This window comes from Mesoplodon mirus, assembly GCF_964341445.2.
Source record: "Mesoplodon mirus genome assembly, chromosome: 14".
In the NCBI taxonomy this organism is placed as follows: Eukaryota; Metazoa; Chordata; class Mammalia; order Artiodactyla; family Ziphiidae; genus Mesoplodon; species Mesoplodon mirus.
In genome coordinates, this window is record NC_138990.1 from 53,632,777 (window position 1) to 53,655,967 (window position 23,191).

Sequence of the window (23,191 nt, forward strand, 5' to 3'; positions counted from 1 at the left end):
AGGCTCCGGACGCGCAGGCTCAGCGGCCATGGCTCACGGGCCCAGCCGCTCCACGGCATGTGGGATCCTCCCGGACCAGGGCACGAACCCGTGTCCCCTGCATCGGCAGGCAGACTCCCAACCACTGCGCCACCAGGGAAGCCCTGGGGTGTCAGATTTTATGTTAAGAATTTTGAAGGCCTTCCTTGAGGCCTTCCACAGTGCTCTGTGTACTTTTGTGCCTTGTTAGGCCAGAAGTGCAGATCATAATTTAACCATTTCATAGGCTACTGAGTACCTTGTTTTAAACTGTTTGGGTTTGGGGACTTGCATTTAGTTTTCACTGTTACTAGTGTGTCAGGTTCACAGCAGCCTTCTGAGCTAGCTTGCTACTTCAGTAGAGCTCATTTATTGAGTACCTACTATGTGCAATGGACTTCTGACTTGACAAAGACCCTAAGAAATGTACTGTCCAATCCTACAAAAGTTAGGAAATTATAGATTCGGCCTGTTGGGGACAGTATTGAGTGGGGCTCTTTCTAAAAAAATGCGTCCTGACTTGCAGGTCTCTGGTGTCTTTTTGTCCTCTTTTTTCATTCATTAAGTGCTACAGTGGGCCAAGTACTGTGCTAGATGCTGAAGTTGTAAACAGTGAACAAACCATTGCCCCTAATGTGAAGATCCTTCCCTGCTGGTCCTCAGCCATTTTCCAGAGGGGCAGGTTGAAATAACAGAATTCTGACCATCTGACATCCCTCTCCCAGCTGAATATAACTATTAAAATGTGCAGATACACATATACACATGTACTTATAAATATGGCACATTTTTCCCAGTTAAAGGTTACCAAGATATAGTCTCTGTGAAAGTAAACAATAACAATAATATAAGGATAAAATATAAGACAAGTATAAAAGGTCCAGATTATTCTTGGAATCCAATCATTTTGTGAGCTCTCTCAAGCTGAATTCCTGGAAAAAGATATCCCATTCTCTGTTAAAAAATTTTTTTAATTTTTCTTTTTGTGGTCTTTTAATAATCACATAATCGTAGTACTGTCTTTTCCTATTAAACATGAGATTGGTAAAGGAAGAAAAATATGACCGACAGCCAAGATTCCTTGGAAAAGCATACAAAGTTAATAAATAGGCCTAAAGTAAATATATTGCTTCTCTATCTGCCCATAAAATAATACAAGTCTTGGGAACATTTTCACACCATTCATTTTAAAATAAAGAAACTGCTCTGAGATAAGTACTTTAGAAATTACAAGGATGTAGGTGTTGTTATGAGAAATATATACAAAGGAAAAAAAGGATAACTAAATGTGTAGTGGCTGAAAGAATTTGAAAATTCCAACTGTAGGAGATTTTTTTCCATGACTCAATGAGACTTTCTTAAATACACATTCATACCCCATGGAAATTCCCACTTCCAGATTAGGGAATTTTTGTATCCTCAACTTTTTTTTTTCTTATTGTCTACATTAATAGAGTTTTCCCTCTAGCTTCATTTGGGAACATTTCATCTTTACCTTTTCCTAGGCTGCAGTTATGTTAACAATTTGCTGATTTATTTGAATGGCTTTCTGACTAGTTATGGTCACATTTGAAAAGCAACTGTGGTAACAGAATGACATATGAAGACACAATAAAACAGATAAGCTATCTCCTTTGGTTCTGTCTTGGCCAACTTTATCTCCAGTTTTATGGCCCTGGACAGGCTACCAGTAATTGGTGGGCTATAAGGAGGCCTGATATATTTAGCCATATAAACCAAGTGAAGCTTTGGAATTTTCCCACTTATTTAGATACTCACATTTCTTAACCAAGTCCAGCCATTCCCCCTACCCCCACCCCCCCAAGAAATCTTAAGGCAGAGAGTGCCTGAATTAAGTCTGAAAAGACAACATAATTGTTCATCTTTGTTTCTCGCAATCAAATAAGCAGGCTTGCGAATTTACACAGAAAAGCTACGTGAAGTATGCAAACCATTAATAAATCCCAAAAGAAGAAGTAATAAGAGACAGATAGGAATTAGCTTCGTTTATCTTATTACTTCCATATGAAATTTTTTTAACTTATAAAAGAAATTTAAGAACATATCTGCCATTAAAAAAACACTTATGTTTTCTAGAAATTTGCCTATAGAGAGATTTTTCCAGAAAAACTTTTCTTGGTTTGTGGGTGTCTGTGTGCACGTGCACGCACTTGTACAATTCGTAGGAATCTAGGGTGCTGGTAGACAGCCGCTGCCCACAGCCAGGCCCTCCAGACCTGCCATTCACCCAGAGCACAGCACGGGGAAGCAGCGGCAATCCTAGAGAGATTGAGGTCTGAAACCAGAGCTAATTATTACCATCCTAACAGAGTCAGTGCTGCAGACAGTCCTAAGCACAGTGGCTCTGTGTACCTTACACGAGTGTACTTTTCCAGAGTCACCCACCCATACTCAAGAGCTAGTAGTTGGCTGTCAGCCTTCCCAGCATTGCTAATCAGAAAGAATGCTTCACACATTTCTCAATGGAGATAATTAATATTATTTGCAAGATAAACAGCTCGTAGTAATCAAGGTAATGAGAAGAACCTTGTATGTATTCATTCAAAACCAGGAGTTCGGTGGAGTAAATACAGTTTAGACACCAAAAAGCATTTATTAACATTTTCATTTAAGCTATATCTGAAAAATAAAAATCAGTGATTATATACATTGTTTCAGAAGCAAATTAACATTATTATTACACATTTTTACATAACTGGTAGTCAGAATACATTCTTTTTTGTTCTGTTGTTGTCCCAAACATGTTGAAATATCCAATATGATGATGACAGGACTGATATTAAAACTTTAAGTCAACACCTTAAAAGGTGGGATTGGAGTTTCAACTTCTTACTTTCCTTTCCTCTTTTTGGAAAATTTTCCATAAAATAAAATAACAAAAAGCAAGAAAGTATAGAGCTTAGATTTGCTTAACACATTTATACCCCCTGAATAATGAAATGTATGTTACCTTATGGTCTAGTGATGTGGCCTTGGAGTTAAAATAATGATTTTCATTTCAACTTTGTACTCTTGACCAAATTAATTGTGATCACAGTGCCTTAATATCCCCGTTGAGCAGATAAAATTGCTTCTAGAAAATACTTGAACATCAGTGTAGAATATTGGTGGTGTACTTCAGAAACTTAGTGTCTGAGGTTCTCTAAATCTTGAAAAAAGTGAATGTTTTCCTGGAAATGTTTTTACTGATAAGGGGTTTGTTGAGCTTCCTAGGATGTGAAAGAAATATCCATCCCTAATTTTAATTAAACATAAAATAAAGTGCCAATATGTGTTTGCTTATGTTACTGCAAGTTATAATAGTTTTTTTTTTTCCAGAATTTTGTTTTCTAAGCCTTGGGATAAGAATTGGTGTTGAACATCTGCATTCCTGACACAGTCCCAAGGGTTCTTGTAAAAATAGCTCTTCCGGACAGTATAAGGTACTTGGAAAGTCTTTAAAAATCATTCAGGAGAAGGACAGGTGGAGGAAAGTAGAGATTCCCACCCAGATGCAGGGTAGGAAACAGCAAATGGATATAGACATAACAAACACCCATTTTTGTTCTTTATTGCTTCTAGGCTCAGAAAATATTTCTAGAATTCTTCTCCACAAAGAAGCGGTTCCAGGGTTCCCTTTAGAAATAGTTGTAGCCAAAGACAATGAATTCCTGCTGTTTCAAGCCTTCTTCCTTTGGAGGACATTAAGGTATTTCTTTAATTCCTCAGCTGATTCAATACAAGATGAGATGGAATTTCAGGGTGATCCTGTAAGCAGTACTTCATTGAATTTCCCCTCGCCAAATCCATCTTTGTGCAAGCATTTTCTCATTCTCCTAAATAAGGAGATCCAAGACCATTTCTCTCTTCTGAAAGAGACCCACTAATGCATATCTGCCCAACCAATTTAAAGGGAGACCATTTTCTTTGCTTCCAGCAACAGGCAGATGCATGTATCTCCAAAAGTCTTAGCAGGACCTCTGTTCAACTGATAATCACCAAACTCTCCAAGGACATGGCATCGCCATCATCCTTCTAGAGGAGGATGTATTGTCTAGCATGTCATGTCAGTATTGTACCCCCATGTAATCTAAGAGCACAGAAAAGTAGGATTTAAATGAGAATCATCTGGTCTTCAGGCCAAGACCCATCAGGATATATTCCATATTCAGAGCACTGTGGCATAAACTAAAGAAGGTGTGGGATAATAACAATTCCCAATACACAAATTTCAGGCTGCTCTAACAAGCACAGTGCATGTTTCACAGATTTCACTAACACTACCTCAAGCTCCTTTATTTATTTGGATTAGAAACAATCATACTGTGATACCATGATTCTGGACTCTTCAAACTTACCTCTTCCCCCACCAAGAACTTCCTTGTATAGAAGCTATGCAAAAAGTCTAACCAGCTCTTGGTTATTCTCTAAGGACTGTAAATGCAATGTTGATTTGAAATACTCTCATTCAGGATGGTATCAAGTGTGTCTCACTTTGGTGTTCATTATGTAGAATAAGAAATTGAATTTCAGTAGACTCACAGCACTTCATTCTCAAAAGACTGCCCTGATGTTAGTAACAGGACCAGTTCTGAGATTACATATTAATATACTGGACTGAAAACAGACTCTCAGATCCGTTTATGATAATGTCAGGGTTTTTGCTAGACAATTTATAGCTTACGTAACTCTAAAATAGAGATGGCCTCACATGGTAGGAAACTGAGCACTAAAATGTTGAGAGAATGATGAAAGGGAATAGTACATAATGTATGACTTTAGATAAAATGTTAGGAGACAGCTAGTTGCCTGCATATGTGTCTGTTACAAATCAGCAGTTACTCCAGTGACAGAGGATAACAGCAGTAAGTACCCCAAACACATGCTCCACCATCCTTAAAAAGTTTTTGGGCTTCCCTGGTGGTGCAGTGGTTGAGAGTCCACCTGCCGATGCAGGGGACACGGGTTCGTGCCCCGGTCCGGGAAGATCCCACATTGCTGCGGAGTGGCTGGGCCCGTGAGCCATGGCCACTGAGCCTGTGCGTCCGGAGCCTGTGCTCCGCAAGGGGAGAGGCCAGAACAGTGAGAGGCCCGTGTACCGCAAAAAAAAAAAAGTTTTTAAAATTTGTTCCACTTTGTATTTGAAAAGGAAAACAATACTTATTTAACATAATAAAGTGAGATGACTAGTGTTAAAATGCTTTTTAAAAATAATTTAGACTTCTTTCTACATTTAATGTATCACAATGAGTGTTGTGTTCAGCGTAATCTATTGAGGGGCAGCTGAATAGTTTTAGAGTAAATTGGTTTTGTTGCGTTTTTCTGTGTTTTATTTTAATAAATATTGAGGGAGTCAGAATTTGAAACTTACATACTTTCCGGTTTCTTCCCTCTAATGTGCATCATCGATGAATGGGGAAATATTAATTTTAGAGGCACAGAATAATGTTTGGCTTCTTTGCATTCTGCCACGTCATCTGAGGCCTGGAAGACATCCAGGAGGACTTGTTTTACCTAAAATATTCACAACACAGCGTTGTAGAACCAGCACCTACTTAAATAGCCCTTCTATGCATTTTTTTTTCCCATTAGTTAAACTTAGCTCAAGCTGTTATCCTGAATGTTATAGGGAAACATGTTGAACGTATTTCTTCTGCTGAAGAAATGTGTGCTTGATGTACCCCTGGAGCTGGCTATCTAGCAGATACAGTCATTTGGATAAAGGGTGGGACTGTCAGTATTGTGGTTCTGATCCTCAAACAACCCAATTTTTTTTTTTAACTTTCTAGCCACAGAGCACAATCCTAATCCCATCCATTAATCATAGTATGTACCAAAAATAGCATGCGCATCACCATTGATTATCTTAACAAATCCCTAAAATTCACTGAAAATAAAATCCCATACTGCCCTGTGATTATTATGCATTTTCAGTGTCAGTGTCATCTGCCCAGATACATATTTTTCCATCATATACTTTCTGAAGGCAAAAGTTTCTCATAAACTTAAATGTCAGTAAAGAATACAAGCTTTGGGTCTGTGTAGATGTGCCCAAGACATTTCCTTGCCCGTAAGCCATGCACTAAAGCACTGGACAAAGAGTTTAGAATCCTTTCCTGATCCTTGCTATTAACTCTCTGGAATGTAGACCTAACTCCTCCTTCAGTGGGATCATCTGTGGTATGGTTCACTGAGACACGATCCAGGTCCCCTGCTCTGTCTTATATTTGTGGTTAGAATAATTTTGACGAAACCTCAGCAGTCTTATGGCTAAAGGCTGAAACAGAATTATTATCTTGGATGTGTAACAAGAGTAGTGATAAAGGAAAGACTGTAGGTTTAAAAACCGGCGATATTTACCGTAAATTTTAAGAGAATGGAGGAAAGCAGCGCTACTGTATTTAAGTCACTAAGTCTTAAAACTTGACTAAAACTAAACCACTTTTTGATGTTTACAGTTACCTGTCAGAAAGGATACTTCAGTCGTTGAAGGAAATCAGAAATTTCACAGCAGTGGAAATCTTAGATAAAAATTTCAGGGAGATGTTCTACCAACTGTGCTGTAATAAAAAGAGAGAATGTGCTACACCGTCTTCATACATCCTTTCACTGGGAGAATGCTGATGAAAGCACCTCTTTAATAAGTCCTAGTTGCTCACTACCTGTGAAGAGTTGAACCACTGGCCTCTCTTAGCAGGTGGATAAAAATGTAGAACTCTTGATCTTATCAGTGGCACCTAAAACACTTATTTTTGGTCTCTCTTCCATGGTAACGAGAGGTGAAACTTGAGAAGACAGTGTGGACTAATGGATAGAGTGTTGGACAGGAGGTCAGACACCTCTGTTCTGTTCTGTTCTGTTCCCAGCCTGCTACTGGGTTGCTATGTAAACTTAGATAAGCCACTTACCCTCTCTGCACCTCATGTTTTCCATTTGTGAAAACATAGGTAGAGACATTCTGTACTTAGCACTTCACAAAGATATTGTGAGAACCAGCTTACTCTGAAGAAGTTCGTAGTATCTTTGGGTTGAAAAGAGGCTATGTAAATATGTCAGTGTCCTTGTTCCCTTTGACAACACTCTCTCCACAGTCTGACATTGTATAAACTGTCCCTTATCAATCACTGCAAAACAGGTACCATTACAATGCGCTTTGTATTGCACAGACGCTGAGAGCGTGACCGTAGAGCCAGAACACCTGGTTTGAATCTGGGGTCCACCACTTACTAACCCTGTGACCTTGGACAAGTCAGTATGCTGGATTTCCTCATCCGTAAAATAGGGATAATGACAGCACCCATCTCTTTCCAACTGTGATCCAAAACTTGAAGGCATTTATGAAGAACACTTCAGATGTTAGATAGACGCATAATACACTTTACATAAGTGTGTGATTACTGTTACTACCCAGAACAATTCTTCATTATTAACATGGCAGTGAAGGTCAAAATCACCTCTGGCCTTGGTTTCTTCTGTGCATCTCGTCTCAGGGTGGCTGCTCTCTCTTCCTCCCGAATGCTTGTGTCTCTCTCCCCCACTCCCTAAAGCCCTGAGTATAAGCTCCTATAGATGATGTGATCTGTCATGTCATCTATAATAATTGAGAGAGTGTCACGTAAAAAGTCAAAGAAATTCAGATGTTTTAAAGTCTCAGAAACAGCTCTGATTTATTAACTTGAAAAGTTGCTAATAGATTTCAGAAGTATTGCAAAATGGAGAGTGAGATAATTGACAGCTGGAAGCTGTTTGCTGATTGTTATAAAAAATAAACTCAGAAAACATCAGGAGGAAATAGAAGAATAACAATTTAAATTCATTTTAACCTTTCTTGTCTGCTTCTGTAGTGGTGAGGGTACCCAAAAATGCATAAATTGCTCAAATGTAAAGAAATAGAGCATCCGGATTTTCAAAAATTTAAATAAAAATATTTCTTTTTCAGGGGTTAACAACATTATGAAAGTATAAAAGTCTAGGATTTGATGAAGATTACTGATTAGGTTTTTTCCTGTGACTTACCATAGTGTGGGATTTCAAAGATTGAATAACATCTAAGAGGTAATCATATGTTTCATTGATTTTTTTTTCTCTCTTTATTATTAGAACCAACCTACATCACAATTGATCCACCTGCATGTGGAGAGTCATCAAACTGCACCCTGACAGAGAAGGACTGCATTTATGGTTTCAAACTTGATCACAATGGTTGTCGAACTTGTCAGTGCAAAAACAGTGAGTACACGGAAGACTGTGTTTTTTCAGAGCCTAATATTGTCAAAGCATATTGTGTGATTGAATATCTTTTCTTTCATTCCTATTCATGACATTCCCTTAGCAACCTGAAAGAAGGGGAAAAAAGTGTATTTAACATAAACACATGGTCATTTGGAGAAAAAGAGCTGCTCCTTTATTCTGGTTTTTGCCCTCATTTCATTATATTCAGATACTCCTTGATGTCTGGCTGCATCATGGGTGCAGCCCTGGGAACTCTGGAGCACATGTTTCCAAACACCCAGGGAGCTCTCAGTACCGCCCTTGCCGGGGTCATCAGTGACAAGGAGGTCACTCACACAGAGGTGTCACATTCCATGTGTGGCAGCCATAGTCTTTAGAATGTGCTCTGCTTTCTTGATCCCAGCTCTCTTCCATGTAGATTCCAATCATGTCTCCAGGCTGTGATCTCTGAAATGTGATAGAGTATATTGCATTTCTTACTGGAAAAAAAAATTGCCCTTCATGTTTAAAACGATTTTGAATTCCTCTAATTCTTCTACCAGAATAAACATCTTTAGTCATTCCCCAGGTGACATAGTTTCTAGAACTTTCTTGGTCCTTATGTAAATGTGTGGCCTAGAAACAAACAAAGTATTGCAGAATTTGGTCTGATCACTGCAGTGCTATTCTGTGGTCTAAGTGAGCATTTGCTCTTTGGATTATACACTGTTGGCTAACACTGAGGTTATAAGCAACTAGAACCAGTTGGTACTTTTTACATCAGCTGCACATAGGTGGTTCTCATCTGTTCTGTATTTAAACGTTTGATTTTTTTTTTAATGATATAAATGCAGGGCCAAATTTAACCAGAAATTACCCTGAGAGTTTTCAACCATTTACCAACTAGTTGGGATATTTTTGAATCTTGATGATGTGACCTCATACTTTATCTATGCCTCCCAGCTTATATCAAATAAGCATAACTTACATGTCCTCATCTAAGTCATTGCACTAAAATAAATTAAATTGTGTAGAACCAAGGAGAGAGCCATGTTAGCACTGAAGACCTTCCTGCAAAACGACTTTGAACATAATCCTCACTTCTTCTATGGAGTTATTCAGCTAACAACATATCAGCTCCATCTCCACAAGGAAATCTTGAAACTCTTGATCTGTATCTTATCTGAAATCAAAATACATTCTATTTACAACATTCCTTTGCTGGAAACCCTACTTTAAACATAAAACGAAGTTAGTAGGGTATGGGTTGTTTTTCATGAACCTATACTGGCTCCTGGTATTCATTGCTTTCTTTCCTAAATGTCTCATATCCCATGTTTAACCATTCCTTCTGCAGAATTTTCAGTTGTGAATGTCAAGCTTAGTTCCTGTAGTGTTAGAATCCTTCGTCCCTTTTGAAATGACATTTGGCCTCTTTTAGTTTTCTGAAATCTCTTTCCATTCCCTCTGATGTCTCCAAATATGGACAATGCTTCTATAATCAGCAGGTTCTCCATGAGCCTCTGGGTATAATTACCCTGGACTCAGAGAGTTAGAATTACTTAATGTAGAGAGATGATCACTTTCTGATTTATCCGTTTTCTTGGGCTCTGTATTCCTCTTCACCTTAATCATTCAATGCTTTCTTTTGTAAGAATATTTTCGGTGAAGACAGATACTAAGTAGGAGTTGCTTAATTCAATTTTCTCAGTTACTTGTTACCATCACACTGTGGGATGGACTTGGTGCTGAAACAGAGGTTATCAAACTGTTGTTGTGATGATGGTTGTTTACACCTTTAAATTTCCCATAAGCCTCCACCCATCGGGGACTATCTGCCTTCCTACACTTGTTTCTGTTCAGAGGAGGACCAGTCCCTGTTATACACCTATCTGCCTTTTATACCTCCCTTTGGAAAGCCAAGTTTACTAGGGAGCTGCTTTGGCAGCCATATTTGTTGGCTTAAATGGTCAACTTTGATTTTTTGACACCAAGGTAATTGGTGATTGTATCACAAAGAGTTTATATTTTAATCCTTCTCATATCTCTTGAGCTGTACATCCTTTCTGATCATGGGAGCATACCTAATTTTTTTTTCCTGAACTTTTTGAAGTCTAAAAATATAGATTTCATTGTGCCTTATCACCCCGCCTACCATCTTCACCTGGGCTTTGCTATTATGAACTTTTGGCCACATGGGCACACCTACATAAGACCCCTGCGGATTCACAATGAGCCCTTTGTAGTTAAATCCAAAGAAGCAATTTCCCTCAGTTGTCATTGAAGCAAGTCAGAAGCATACGACTGGCTTTTTGCAAATTGAGACTTATCAGGAAAATTCTGCTCTGCCTGTCTTTGTGTCAGTGTTGCTTTCTGGCTTTGTAAAAGGAACATCCATGCATACTACCTGCTTTGCACCTCCATTTCATTAACACATAGGAGGAAATATGTACAGGAGACCATTGCATTTTATGTCAGCTGGAATTTGTCATTTTGTCTATATCATACACAAAAGTACACGGAAAGTATATGACAGAGCCATAGAGCATTCTGCTCTCATCCCCTCCCATTAGCAATCCTGATTATTTGACACCTTTGGGCGGTGAGTCAAATTAAATCAAACTGCCACATCCTTGGTTGTCAGATTCTTGTGACTGTATGTACCCAGCTCTCCTCCCAGACTCTGGCATCATACTGACTTGTATCTGGGTGATCAGGGCAAGTCGCTTTATTTCCTAGAGCCTCTGTGTCCTCATCTGTAAAGGGCAGGTAATAATACCAAAGTAATGGGTTGTTTTGAGGACTAAGTAGTGAATGCAAAGCTAGCTTTACTACCTGACATATGGTAATTGTTGACACGATAGCTGTTTTATAACATGCATTTCTGAGTCAGCTAGAGCTAGCTGAGGTGGAAAGCCCCCAGTTTCCCTCCTTTGTTCCGACACCAACCTGACTCCAGTTCTTCCTGTCCTCTGAGGACACGCGCACAAACAACTTTGCTTTTGCCTTTTAATTTTAACCCTCGAATATTCTCACTCTCTTTCACCTAGTTTTAGGAAAAAGGAAGCCCCTGGTACTGAAGGATAGCTAAGTATATTCTTTTTCCCATTGCAGCTACGTGATAAGTATGGATTTTGTCTAAATCTCTCCTTTATGTTATTTTTCTGCATCCCACCAAAGCCTGTTTCACATGCAATGGTCCTAACCATTTATACCCAAGTTTTCCGTTAGGGGTTAGACGTTGTATATGTAGACCACTGGCATCAATATTTCTTTCTTAAAATAAGACCAATGCCAAATAAATATTTCTCCCCTGTTACTGGCCTGTTGTCTGCTCATTCATTCCTTCTTTCATTCATCTAGCATTTATTGAGTGCCTACTACACACCAAGAACTAGGGGTACAAAAAAGTTAAAAATGGACCTTATCCCTGACTAATCTTGGTAATGTGTTGGTAATATTGGTAATATGCTAATATGGTGTAATGCTATTGCAATATAATCAAGCATATTATAGACAGTCACTTGAAGATTGAAATCAAAACCCAGTAGAAACACGTCCTTCAAAAGAACATGCAAGGTATATGACAAAGGATTCTTTTATTTGAACATACTGTAGCTTTTCTTTTTTAACCTGTAACAAATAACATTTCTTATAACACTGCTAAGCAAAGTAATGCATCAAGGGCATATAGAGAATTTAAACTGTTTTCAAAGACATACTTAGAATAAAGAAAAGAAACATGGTAGAAAATGCTTAAGAATGTATGATAGCAACAAAAGTTAAAACTAAAATCATTTAGATAAGCTACTAAAAATCTAACACTTCATTGGTACAAGCTGTTAGTAGCATTCCTTTTTAACCAAAATGTTTGCTGTCAAACATACATAATACATTTCAGCTTACTATAGGTACTATATGTAGTAAATGACATCGATGTGAATTAAATGGCATCCATCTTTTAGCATCTTATCATCTACATTTTTAAATCAAGTGGATTTCATCAGATTATTTGTAACTGCTCTTCCAGTTTTAACAATCTGTAATTCTAGGGATTAATAGTGCTTTTAACTAGAAACCAATGCAGACATAGAAAATTAATGGTAGCAGGGAGAAAAAACCTTTCATAATTTTTATGAAACATATATCTGGATCAAGCATCTAAAGAAGGTCACAGCATCATATACAAAGAGGCAGGCTCCTGTTTTCATTTCATTGTTACTCTGAACAAACACTTATCAAGGTCAAGATTGGGACCACCATTTGCAGTGTTGCACTTCTTTATTTAACAGTCTCAGGAACTTTATTCATGGTATCCTTAACTGCTTGCATGTTGCTGAGAATTGCCAGAACCCAAGAGTGTGAAGTCCTGCAGCAGAGAAGCACAACACAACTCTAGGGGCACCATCACACTGTGTTCTGTGTGCACGCTCCATGGTGTTCAACTACAACAAAGTACAAACGATGCTCCCCACAGTTGGGGCACATTTTGGCCCTGGGAGCAAAAACATCTTTTTTTTCTCCCGAATAAACAGAGAGTTTACTGCATAGCTGCTATCGACCAGCCATAATGCACAGGCTCTGTATTTTGCCATTATTTATCACTTTCTCTTCAATGGTAATTTTCCCCTCTAGATTAGAAAGCATTCTTAGATCACAACAAAGTCATAATGTTGAAAAATTATGAACATAAAGCCACCATTCTTTCTGTGGTTGCCTCCAGTGATGTACTAAAACTTTTCAAACAAACTTAAAAATTCCCACCCATTTATGAATATGATGTTTCTAATCTATCTGTTCTGCTCTTTATGTAAATGTTTGCCTTGACGTTATACTTCTCTGAAGGAAAATCCATAATTGATACATGGATCTAGGAATACCTTGAAATCTTTAATGTTCTCTATTTCTAAGCTAGAAGGTGGTATTTGGAGATGTTTAGCAAGTGCCAGTATTGTGAAATTTTTCAGTACTAACAGTAAGTTTTTTCATCCTTTTTTTTTTCTGTTAATGTGGCAGTCTTGATGAGAGTAGAGGGGTAAATAGCAAGAATCTTGATTGGTTCATTCGTTCAGCAAGTATTTACTGAGCACTCACTCCATGCTGAGCACCGTGACAGCACCTGGACTGTGTAAATAAAGAAAATAGGTCGCTGCCCTAGAGCTCCCTTCTGCGGGGGAGGAGAAACGAGATAGCAGGGCAGTGAGCAGTCCCAAGTCAGGGCAGCATTGTGGCAACCTGCCCAAGATGTCACAGCCAGTCCAAAGTCTATGAACGTCCTGTGTTTTTGTTCACACATAGCAGCCTTTGCTTGAAATTCCTTTCCACTGCAAAGCAGAGGTAAAGACAAACTTAGTTTATATCAAATTTTTTAAACTTAGTGATGCAACAGCTTTCATTAAGGATGAAGCCCATTTTAGATTAAAAATTATAGAAAAACTCCTTTTTTACAGGACCAGAGAAATAAAGGCACAAAGGTGCTCAGACTCAGAGTTTCAAGGAATTTAATCCCCAGAGATGTTCTCACAGGGTTGTTAGTTCATCTGTTTCTCAACATAATCTACTTGGTGGTGTCAAGACTTAAAATTTTTGCAATAGAAAAATGGATTCGCAACTTAGATCTTGGTGTCAGAGAAAGAAATGTGGCTATGACAGTCTTCTCCCTCCTTCATCATTCCCTTAATAATGGGAAAGAGATGAAAAATGATGACCTTTCAAGTCATATAATTACAAAATTTTAAATGAGCCATTTAGAATTTCACTTTTAAGGATGCAAATTAGTAATCAGTTGCTTCATAGTATGATACAGACCCATGAGGTTATATTAAATATGTGTACTGAAAGGTTTATGATGATGACAAAGTAGAAAATTATACTATAAATCACATTATCCTTTTTGAAAGGTAGCAAATTAAATATGCAAGTATTGCCAGCTAAGATTCACAGAAGATGCTATCTTAAAATATTTATGTAAAATATGAACCCATTTCACCTATTAATTGTAGTTAAGGTTTAATTTTAGGTTATAAGATTTGTGTGTGGAGGGGACATATGTGTTCTGTTTTTCCCAGTAACTTATGCATTATTTACAATATTTATGCTTAAAGGATATCCACATAAAATTCATTTATTATTTCAACAAAAGTAGTCTCAGCTTCCCATTTTACCAGTCTACGCAGAACTATAATCAAACATTGCCATACTTTTGCCATCATCATGTCTACTTCTTTAAATTTGATTATCTTTCAAATTCTGCATTTAATTCAGACAAGTCTCAGTTTGCTTTAGTTACATCACCAAGTATGCTTTTCTTATTTACCTTAACGTTTTTGTTGCCTGTATTACTCTAGTAAGCCCTACATCACACCTTTTAAAATTTCTTTACAAGGTTTCCATTAAGCTAATAGAAGTTTCTTGTGCCAGCCACCATTTCTTTGTTCCTTTTTTTCCCTTCTACAATAATAAGTTATAACTGACTAACAGAGGACAGTTAAACATCACTCCAGATTCTGCTAACAGGGGAGAGTTTGAACATTTTAAATAATGGATAGTTAAACATTAATCTAGGTATTTATTTGGCACATACATTTTTTTTTTTTTTTTGGTCAGTTAACTAAGTGTATCTAAATACCTGGATATTTGTCAGTGGTAGGGAAAAAATATCTAATTGAAACACTGATTATTTCACTTTGTATTATGTTATTAGAGATATACCTTTTAAAGAAAGGGTAAGCAATGCTTTATGCTGCATATGGTACGCAGTATTATATGGTAACATCTAAAACTCATAAAAGTAAACGTGTGTGAACCTTTAAGAATGTGTTTCTCATAGGCATGCAGTAGGAACAAAAATACATGACGAAATTTGGGATGTAAGTTTCCACTTCTCACATTTTGAATAATAAATGGTCATCAGTGGTTTGAAATGGCTGATGAGAACAAATTTCATGAGAAAATGCCCTCTGTTTTATCCGCATCTCAAATAGTAGTTGCCAGCTTGCTCTTTAGCCCTAGTCTGGAGTACACATCAGAAATCTGTTTTTCAGAGTTGGACTTTATTGTGTATATTAGTACCAAAACATGAAGTTAGGTTCTGATAACCATGAAATAGCACAATCTATAATTTTTAACCGTTGCTGATGCTGTGGTAGAGCTGAGAAATTTGCATCGATGGAAGATTGGAAGATTAGGGGAAGGCATTGAGGTGTCAAATGTTCTCTTCCTTTCATCTTTGGAAGAAACGTGCTGTCCGTGTGTCTTCACAGGGGAGGAACTTTGCACGGGCCTCAGACGAGGCTGCACCTTGGACTGCCCCTTCGGCTTCCTAACCGATGCCCACAACTGTGAGATCTGTCAGTGCCGCCCACGCCCCAAGAAGTGCAGACTCATAATCTGTGACAAGTATTGTCCGTTTGGATATCTGTACGTATTTCTTAACTCAGGGGATCTATTCTTAATTATCTATAACTTGACGAAACGTCTCTTACCTTTTTTGTTGGCTGTTGTGTGTGTGTTTGTGAATGAATCAGCAATGTACTGAATCCAGAATATCTATGCTTGTTTTGTTAGAGGAATCAGAAAGCAGGGAAAGGCGGTATCTCCAAAGATAAGAATCGAGTTTTACTCTTTTTTGAAGATGGGCCAGAGCCTTGTTATGACACTTTGGGCCTGTTAGGTGAGATTCCCTCATAGCAAGGGCCTTTGGACACTGCCAAAGGGAGTGGAACTGTCATGAGGTCCCAGTGTTGTAAAGCGCTTCAACTTTGCACCACTGTCACAGCCACGGTTTTGTGATAACTTATTTAATCTGTACTTTAAGATGAATTGACAGCTACTGATTTGCAATATGGAGCGTCCGTACCTGCCACACCTCCCTGTCCTACCTTGATGCTTGTCTGTGTTTATAGTATTCTTTAAAATAGCAGTAGATCTTATGAATTTCCTTGGTGATAAGAACTATGACTTGTATTTTTAAATATTCTTTATTGAATCAAATCCCATGAAAATTCAGATTATTCTAGGGGGAAAATAGGCATTTCACATTTGTTACTTTTGTGTCTGTCTTAGACTCTACTTCTGTCTTTATATCAAGTTGTTTCCTTAAAAATAACCTTTCAGAGTTTTGCTTTGTCATTCCTGCCTTGGTTCCTTCCAGTTTAGTCTCTCTACCTTTTCCATTTGATATGTTTATATAGTGCTGGTAATTATAAGGGATTTAGAGCCATCACCTCTTGCCCAGCATCTTAAAGGCATTGTTTTTATTCTTTCTCTTAGAAATTCTAGTTTAGCAGGGAGAGGGGAACCTTAATTCTAATTTTAACTGGATAATTAGCTTGGGAACATTATTCTTTAAAATTCCCCAAGTAAACTAATAAATCATCATTGTTCTTAATCCTAAAATATGAATATGATATTAATAAAAGTAGAGCTATTTCTTAGCTTACCTGCTGATGTAGAATAAAGTATTATTATCATAATAGTACCTACAACCACTTGCTGCAGTGTTATGATACTTCAGAACCAAGGCTGCATTCATCCAAACTTCACCTTGGAGAGAAAACTCTTAGAGGATTATAGATTCCACTTGGTATTCCTGTCAGTAAACACATTCAAGAAGGACCAAGTTGACTCTTGTAGGCAAACGAATACTGCATTGGCTAGCACATGTTTCAAGGACAGCCTCTGAGGAAGAAGTACAGAGAAGGGAATGGGAGAAGGAGGAAGGAACGGATAGGTGAATAAATGAGTTAACAAACAAATCTGTTAAAGCCCTCTTAGGGCTTGAAAATGGCACAGTCTATGACAGGAGTGTGAAGCATTCATTTAATTCATTGTTTTCATTATATTGATATAAATACGTAGACCCTAGTGTTCGGTTCTCATTTCACTTAGCAGATTGTAGTTTGTCACTTGGGCAGTTATATACCAAGGGTTTCCCATGGGGCCATCTTCTTTTACAGCCCCTTAATTTGTCCAAGATGAGAAAGAACAGGGTTTATTTTTTTAGTTGAACACCACTGTTGCCACTTAGGGCTCCTTGGGATGAAACCTAAGGATTAATAGACTTAACTCCGCCTTCTCTGCTGCCCAGGAAGCCCAGCTAGGGCAAAGCTTGTAGAGGAGATGTTGAGCCTAAGAGAGGAGCTGCGGGTAGTGGACAGAAGACACAGGAGGGCAGGTTAGCACCTTTTGTAATAGGGTCATTCTCCTTTTAGAGAAAATAAGGAATCGTTGCTAAGAATTTTTTTGTCCACTTAAACTATGGTGATCTTTTAATGAACATTTATTTAATATCATCTTTCTGATCAACACAAAATTTAGGCACTGTAGCTTATTAAAGGGAAAAGAAAAGTTCATCCAGCCATTTCCCTTTATCCTTCGTGCTTCAGTCGTGCCCCACAGGTGGAGCATTTTTCAATTGGTATTCTTTTCTGACTAACGAAGTAATTACTGGACATTGACTGCAGGACTTCTTAAACGTTTTGTTCTTCATCAACATTTATGTAGCATTCCCAGGTCTGTGGATCCTTAAGTTCTCCTATCTGCTAAAAAATTCTGTAGAGGGCTTCCCTGGTGGCACAGTGGTTGAGAGCCCGCCTGCCGATGCAGGGGACACGGGTTCGTGCCCCAGTCCGGGAAGATCCCACATGCCGCGGAGCGGCTGGGCCCGTGAGCCATGGCCGTTGAGCCTGCGCGTCCAGAGCCTGTGCTCCGCAATGGGAGAGGCCACAACGGTGAGAGGCCCACATACCGCAAAAAAAAAAAAAAAAAAATTCTGTAGATATCTCAGTAAAATGTTTAGTAGAGTCTCAAATTTCTCAAGAGAATGTGGTCGTCTGAGGAAGCCTGTGGTTCTGACAGAAGAAGGACTTCTGCCCTAATGCTGGCCTCCAACATTGACCAGCAATATATCCTTCACCTTCCTATTCATGGAGCTGCACATTCATCTTTTTGTACTGTGGTACCACTTTTCCCAATTAAATCAACAGTCATGTCATTGGGATTCTGACAGTCACATCCTAGAGCACCCAAGTGCTTGGACAGTTCTAACCATTAGCCATGGGTGGGTGGTGGTCATGGCCACAGGGAGCTAATTACACATCACTCCAGGGGGTTTTGAGAGCAGAAGTTCAAGTCATTCTGCTTAATGAGAATATCGCTTCAGTGACCCTTGGTCTAAGCACTTGGGCATCACTTGAGACTTTTGGATTTTCTAACCTCTGACAACATTTTAATTACCCAGGAAGAATAAGCATGGCTGTGACATCTGCCGCTGTAAGAAATGCCCAGAGCTCCCATGCAGTAAGATCTGCCCCTTGGGTTTCCAGCAGGACAGTCGTGGCTGTCTTATCTGCAAGTGCAGAGGTAAGTCCCAGTGCATAACCCTTCCCCGCTCGGAGCAATCAGAGGCACAGAAACCAAGAATGGAAGTCAATGAAATAATTTCAGTGATTGCTGTCTACTCTGACACCACTGTCACTCTCTAGAGGACCATCCCTTGTCATTTCATCTCAATGGAATAAGAGCTCAGAATAGAATTTAAAGGAATGGGCCCCACGTTGACCAAATTAATCACTTCTTAGCTCTTCAGTTTTACTTGTCTCAGGAACCTTAGCCTAAACCATCTTTATCTTGACCTCCATAGAGTCTCCCTCTGTCCAGCAGTGGATCGAGACGATTGATACAGCGAAGGTCCCTTTTCACAGCCCTTTGAGGGTGGGTGAGGCTAAACAGTCTGCTTGTGTATTTTCTTGGTAACACAGTTTTCCCTGAGAATGTAGACTTTTGCTAAATGACCACATGCCAGCCTGTAGTTGTGTACAGGTGTGAGTCCTGGGAGTACCTTTTGCAGGACTTACCCCTCAAGGGATGTTCCTGAAGCTGTGTGAGCCCTTACCCCAGCTCCAGCGCCACTGCCCACCCCAGTTGGTTTTAGTTGTCCACATGAGCCACAGATGAAGCAGTAAAAGACCCCTAAAGTTTGTTCTGTGTTTTTTCAGAGTTGGACAGTTACCACCATAACAGTGTTTTTAGGGGGTCAGAGTAAACAGAAATCTAGCCACTGCTTCAGTTGTTCTGCTGAACAAAAATCAGTTAGTTACTAGCGGCCCAGGATTGCCCCACTGAAAGATGATTTCTAGAGTGATTATTCTGCATGTATTAAACATATGTGTAACACTCACGCTGAAGTCAATCAGTGCTGTTTACTGTATAGAATATGAGAACGTAGAGTGAAGGGAGGAAAAGAAGTTATAAGCCTACCAATAGCAGAGAAGTGTATCTGCAGGGTTTTTTGCGCCCTCTTTTCCTTTTTTCAAAACTGAGAGCATATTAACTTAAATCCTTTTCATGACCCTTTCCTGTGTCATAAGCTGTGCTGTGTAGACAGGAGTTTTGGTGGCTGGGTAGCATTACCTGTAAGGAACTACAGGCTGTTTCTCCTGTGCAGTAGCTCCTTCTTTACCAGGCTGCCTTCTGTCTGTCCAGAGGTCCCTGCTGCAGCCGGGCCACCCGTCCTGTCAGGCACATGTCTGTCCATGGATGGTCATCATCATAAAAATGAGGAAAGCTGGCATGACGGGTGCCGGGAGTGCTACTGTCGCAGTGGACGGGAAATGTGTGCTCTGATCACCTGCCCGGTGCCTGCCTGTGGCAACCCCACCATTCATCCGGGACAGTGCTGCCCGTCATGTTCAGGTAAAAGCTGACCGCCATCTCGTGTGCTCCCTCAGCAAATGACTTTTGCCTCATCACATCTGTAATTCCAGGGGAGGTGCAGGGGACGACCCCTGGAACATTTCAGCTCTCTGGTTTTTGTCAGCAATAGCCACGAGTGTCAGCCAGGTGCTATAAATGATTAGCCAAAAGCCAGAGAATTATTCTAAAGCTCTAAAACCGCTCTCCTTATTTTTGAAGGTTGACTCAATTACATTGGTCTTTGAACTACATTTGTGTACAGGTTTGTGGGCTTATGTACTTAAAGCTCCAGCTCTCCATCTTACAGATAGTGTATTAAGGCTGAATGTCTTAGTTAATTGGAGGGGGTTGTTGTTAATTTTATTCCATGAAAGCTTCTTATTTATAAAGTAATATTCGAGAGGGAGAAAATTACTGAAGTCTGTGGAGACTGCTTTTTTTTTTAATTAATGGATATGTGGTAGTCTTGCCAAATGGAGATGTTTAGAGTGACCATACATCCAAAACATTTACAGTCATAATGGTAATCAAGGTAAGTTAGTAGAAGAACATAACAGATTTATAATTCATAGCGGTCCAAATTATGGTTGTCCATAACAGTAATTATTACCATAATACCTCATCTAGTGCCTTTGATCCAAAGAGCTCAGCATGGTTTCATAGTTATTATTTCTTCCACCGAGTGGAAGCCACTGAATTAGGGAAAAATACGCTTAGACAGTTTTTGTTTGGAAAACAGACACAGAGGGATAAGCTTTCTTACCCCAAGTAAAATAGTGTGTCAGCTAGAGGGCCAGGGAGACATGAAGTCTCCTGATTCTTGCATCAGATTTCTTTTAAAGTTGAAATGTACTGTCCGGTTTTGGGGTAGAGATTGTATTTCACCGGTCAGTCTTGGTTCTGTATCTCCCTGCACCTGTGCAACGGGTGCAGTCAGGAACCTGAGGCCTGGGCCTTCTGCAACAAGGCAGGCCCGGCCTGGGAGGGAGGTACCACATGCTGGCACCTCAGTCTGCACCTGCTTTGCCTGCCAGGGAGGGGGTTGGCAGAGAGGCACTGGAAGTCCTTTTTAGCCCTGACATTCTACACACCTCAGTAACTAAGGTATCAAAGTGACAGGCAGCCCCCATACCCCTATAGGGGACCAGATGACAGTTGTTGTGTTTTGTTTTGCATAGTTAAGCCAGATGTGCTCTGTATCAAAACTGCTTCCTTATTCACATGTTTTGCTAGTTAAATACGATAAACCACTAGTGCCCACTGAAACAGAAGATAAGTGAACAATTTAATGAGACAGAACTCTGTGTTGACTCTTTGGGGAAGGAAAAATCATTTGTTCCAATGAAGACCCCATGCTTTAATTATAGGCATGAGCGTGCAGAGTGTGGCCTGCACCTGGGTCTTTGCTAAACGGTGTACTCGGTGAAGAACTCCGACCAGTGGAAATGCAAAGATATCACTAAGAATAGGTGATTGACTTAGGCACTGAAAGTCAGTGAAACCCAATCTAGTTTTCTCTATTACAGAGATATGGAATGTTCTTAAACACACACAGAATTATTGATGTATTATTGTGGATGTGTGACTATCTAGATATATACATATAAAAACATAGAGGTATTGATATATATGGATGTGCAGGTATGTTTTTTTCCAAAAGTCTTTAGTGAGTTGCCACATACGGATCTTTCTGAATAGAGACCCCAGCATTGTTGCAGTTGTGGACTCCTACTTCAAGGAATATTTTCTCCTGCCTTCTGTTCAAGGATCAGCTGTTTTTCCTTCTGAGATAAGTGAGCAGCCTCTGAACTCTTCTGACAGAAGATTCACCAAATGATACTGTTTCTCAGATTTTTTTTTCCCTTTCTTACCCTCTACCTTTCGGTTTTTCTATCCCCTCCATCTATCTGGTCACTCATGTTTTGCCTTGAGGCACGTGGATATATATATAGCAAAGGAATTCACAGAGTAAGACACCGGCAAACACATGGTTTTTCTTCTGACCACTTCCTTACATGTCAGCATTTAAAAGGGAAGCAATTGTCGATCCTCTCCAAGTCCTTTCAAAAGGGAGACTTTTTCCAACAGTAGTTTACTAATAGTCTCTGGAACTATTTTTTCTTTTTCTATAAACGGTGAGAAATGCACTTTTATCTCATCACAGCTCAATTTTCATTCTAATTATCTTTCTTTCTACTTTCCTCATATACTAGAAAGTTTGGCCCAGTTGGTTATGAATGTAAGCATTGGCTGATGTCAGTTTTCTGTGATATGTCCACTTGGTCAAAGTTCCAGTCTTTACTAGCTCCCTTGAGATAAAGCTGTATTAAAAGTTATACAATCCCTTCTTAGCTGGAGCTGGGCCCACACCACTGTATCTCAGCAGTATTGCTACCTCTCAGGCTGACCACTGCTTTGAAAGTCACAGCCCATGAGTTCTTAGGAGACGTCAGCTCTGAGTATCTCCGCACAAACAGGGTAGTTCTTCTGAGGCCCAAATTCCACTGATCTCCAAGCCTGAGCCCGCCATGGTGTCTCCAGATGGCTTCTCCGCAGGGTTCCACACTGTCAGCACCTTCTTGAAACGCCTGTTGTATTTGGATGACACGAATATGGTTAATATCTTCATACTTCTCATTTCGCCAGCACAACTTGAGGGCAACTCCCAGTACCTCTCCAGACATTTTCAGCATTAAATTCCCTCTCTATCACTATCATCTCACCAAAAGCCCCACATCGCCTCTTGTCTGGGGAAAGAACTCATAGTTATCATCGGCCCCTGGGCGTTTACCTCTCTTGATCATATCGCCAAACAAATGTTTAGTCTCAGGTGAGGGTTCAGACTGTTGATTCTGAAAGAGCATTCCTGCTTGGTGTGCCGGCAGCTGGTCGGGATTGGGGTGTGTCCTGCTCAACAGTAGGACTTATTTCTAAGCCTGAAAGGGCTCAGGGTCCCAGAGATAATGAAGTGAATGGGGCACAAATCAGTTTACAATTGTATTTAATCTGGAGGTGTATCCATGATCCAAACAAACACAGACTTGGGTTCAGATCCCTTGTCTGCCCTTAATACTCTGAGTTCTCAGTTTCTGTATATGTTAAATAGGATAACAGTACCTATTCACATGATTGGTGTAAGGAATAAATGAAGTCACATATGTAAAGCACTAACATGGAAACTGGACCATAGGAAGCATTCAGCAAATGAGAGATCTTTATTCTAGATAACGCTACACATTCGCAGGCATCCCCTAAGAGGCTCCTCCTG

General features: G+C 39.5%; 1 protein-coding gene across 3 annotated transcripts in view; it reads left to right on the forward strand.

Moving 5' to 3' along the window:
• CRIM1 (cysteine rich transmembrane BMP regulator 1) overlaps positions 1-23,191 on the forward strand; it is a 209,741-nt gene that overhangs the window by 144,325 nt on the left and 42,225 nt on the right. For 2 of the 3 annotated variants that reach the window (XM_082641894.1, XM_082641896.1), the window contains 4 exons: positions 8,119-8,247; positions 15,492-15,648; positions 18,470-18,591; positions 19,714-19,923. In XM_082641894.1, coding sequence (XP_082498020.1) covers positions 8,119-8,247; positions 15,492-15,648; positions 18,470-18,591; positions 19,714-19,923 — 618 coding nt within the window. The remainder of the gene's footprint in view (positions 1-8,118; positions 8,248-15,491; positions 15,649-18,469; positions 18,592-19,713; positions 19,924-23,191) is intronic. The other variant, XM_082641895.1, reaches the window with a different exon arrangement.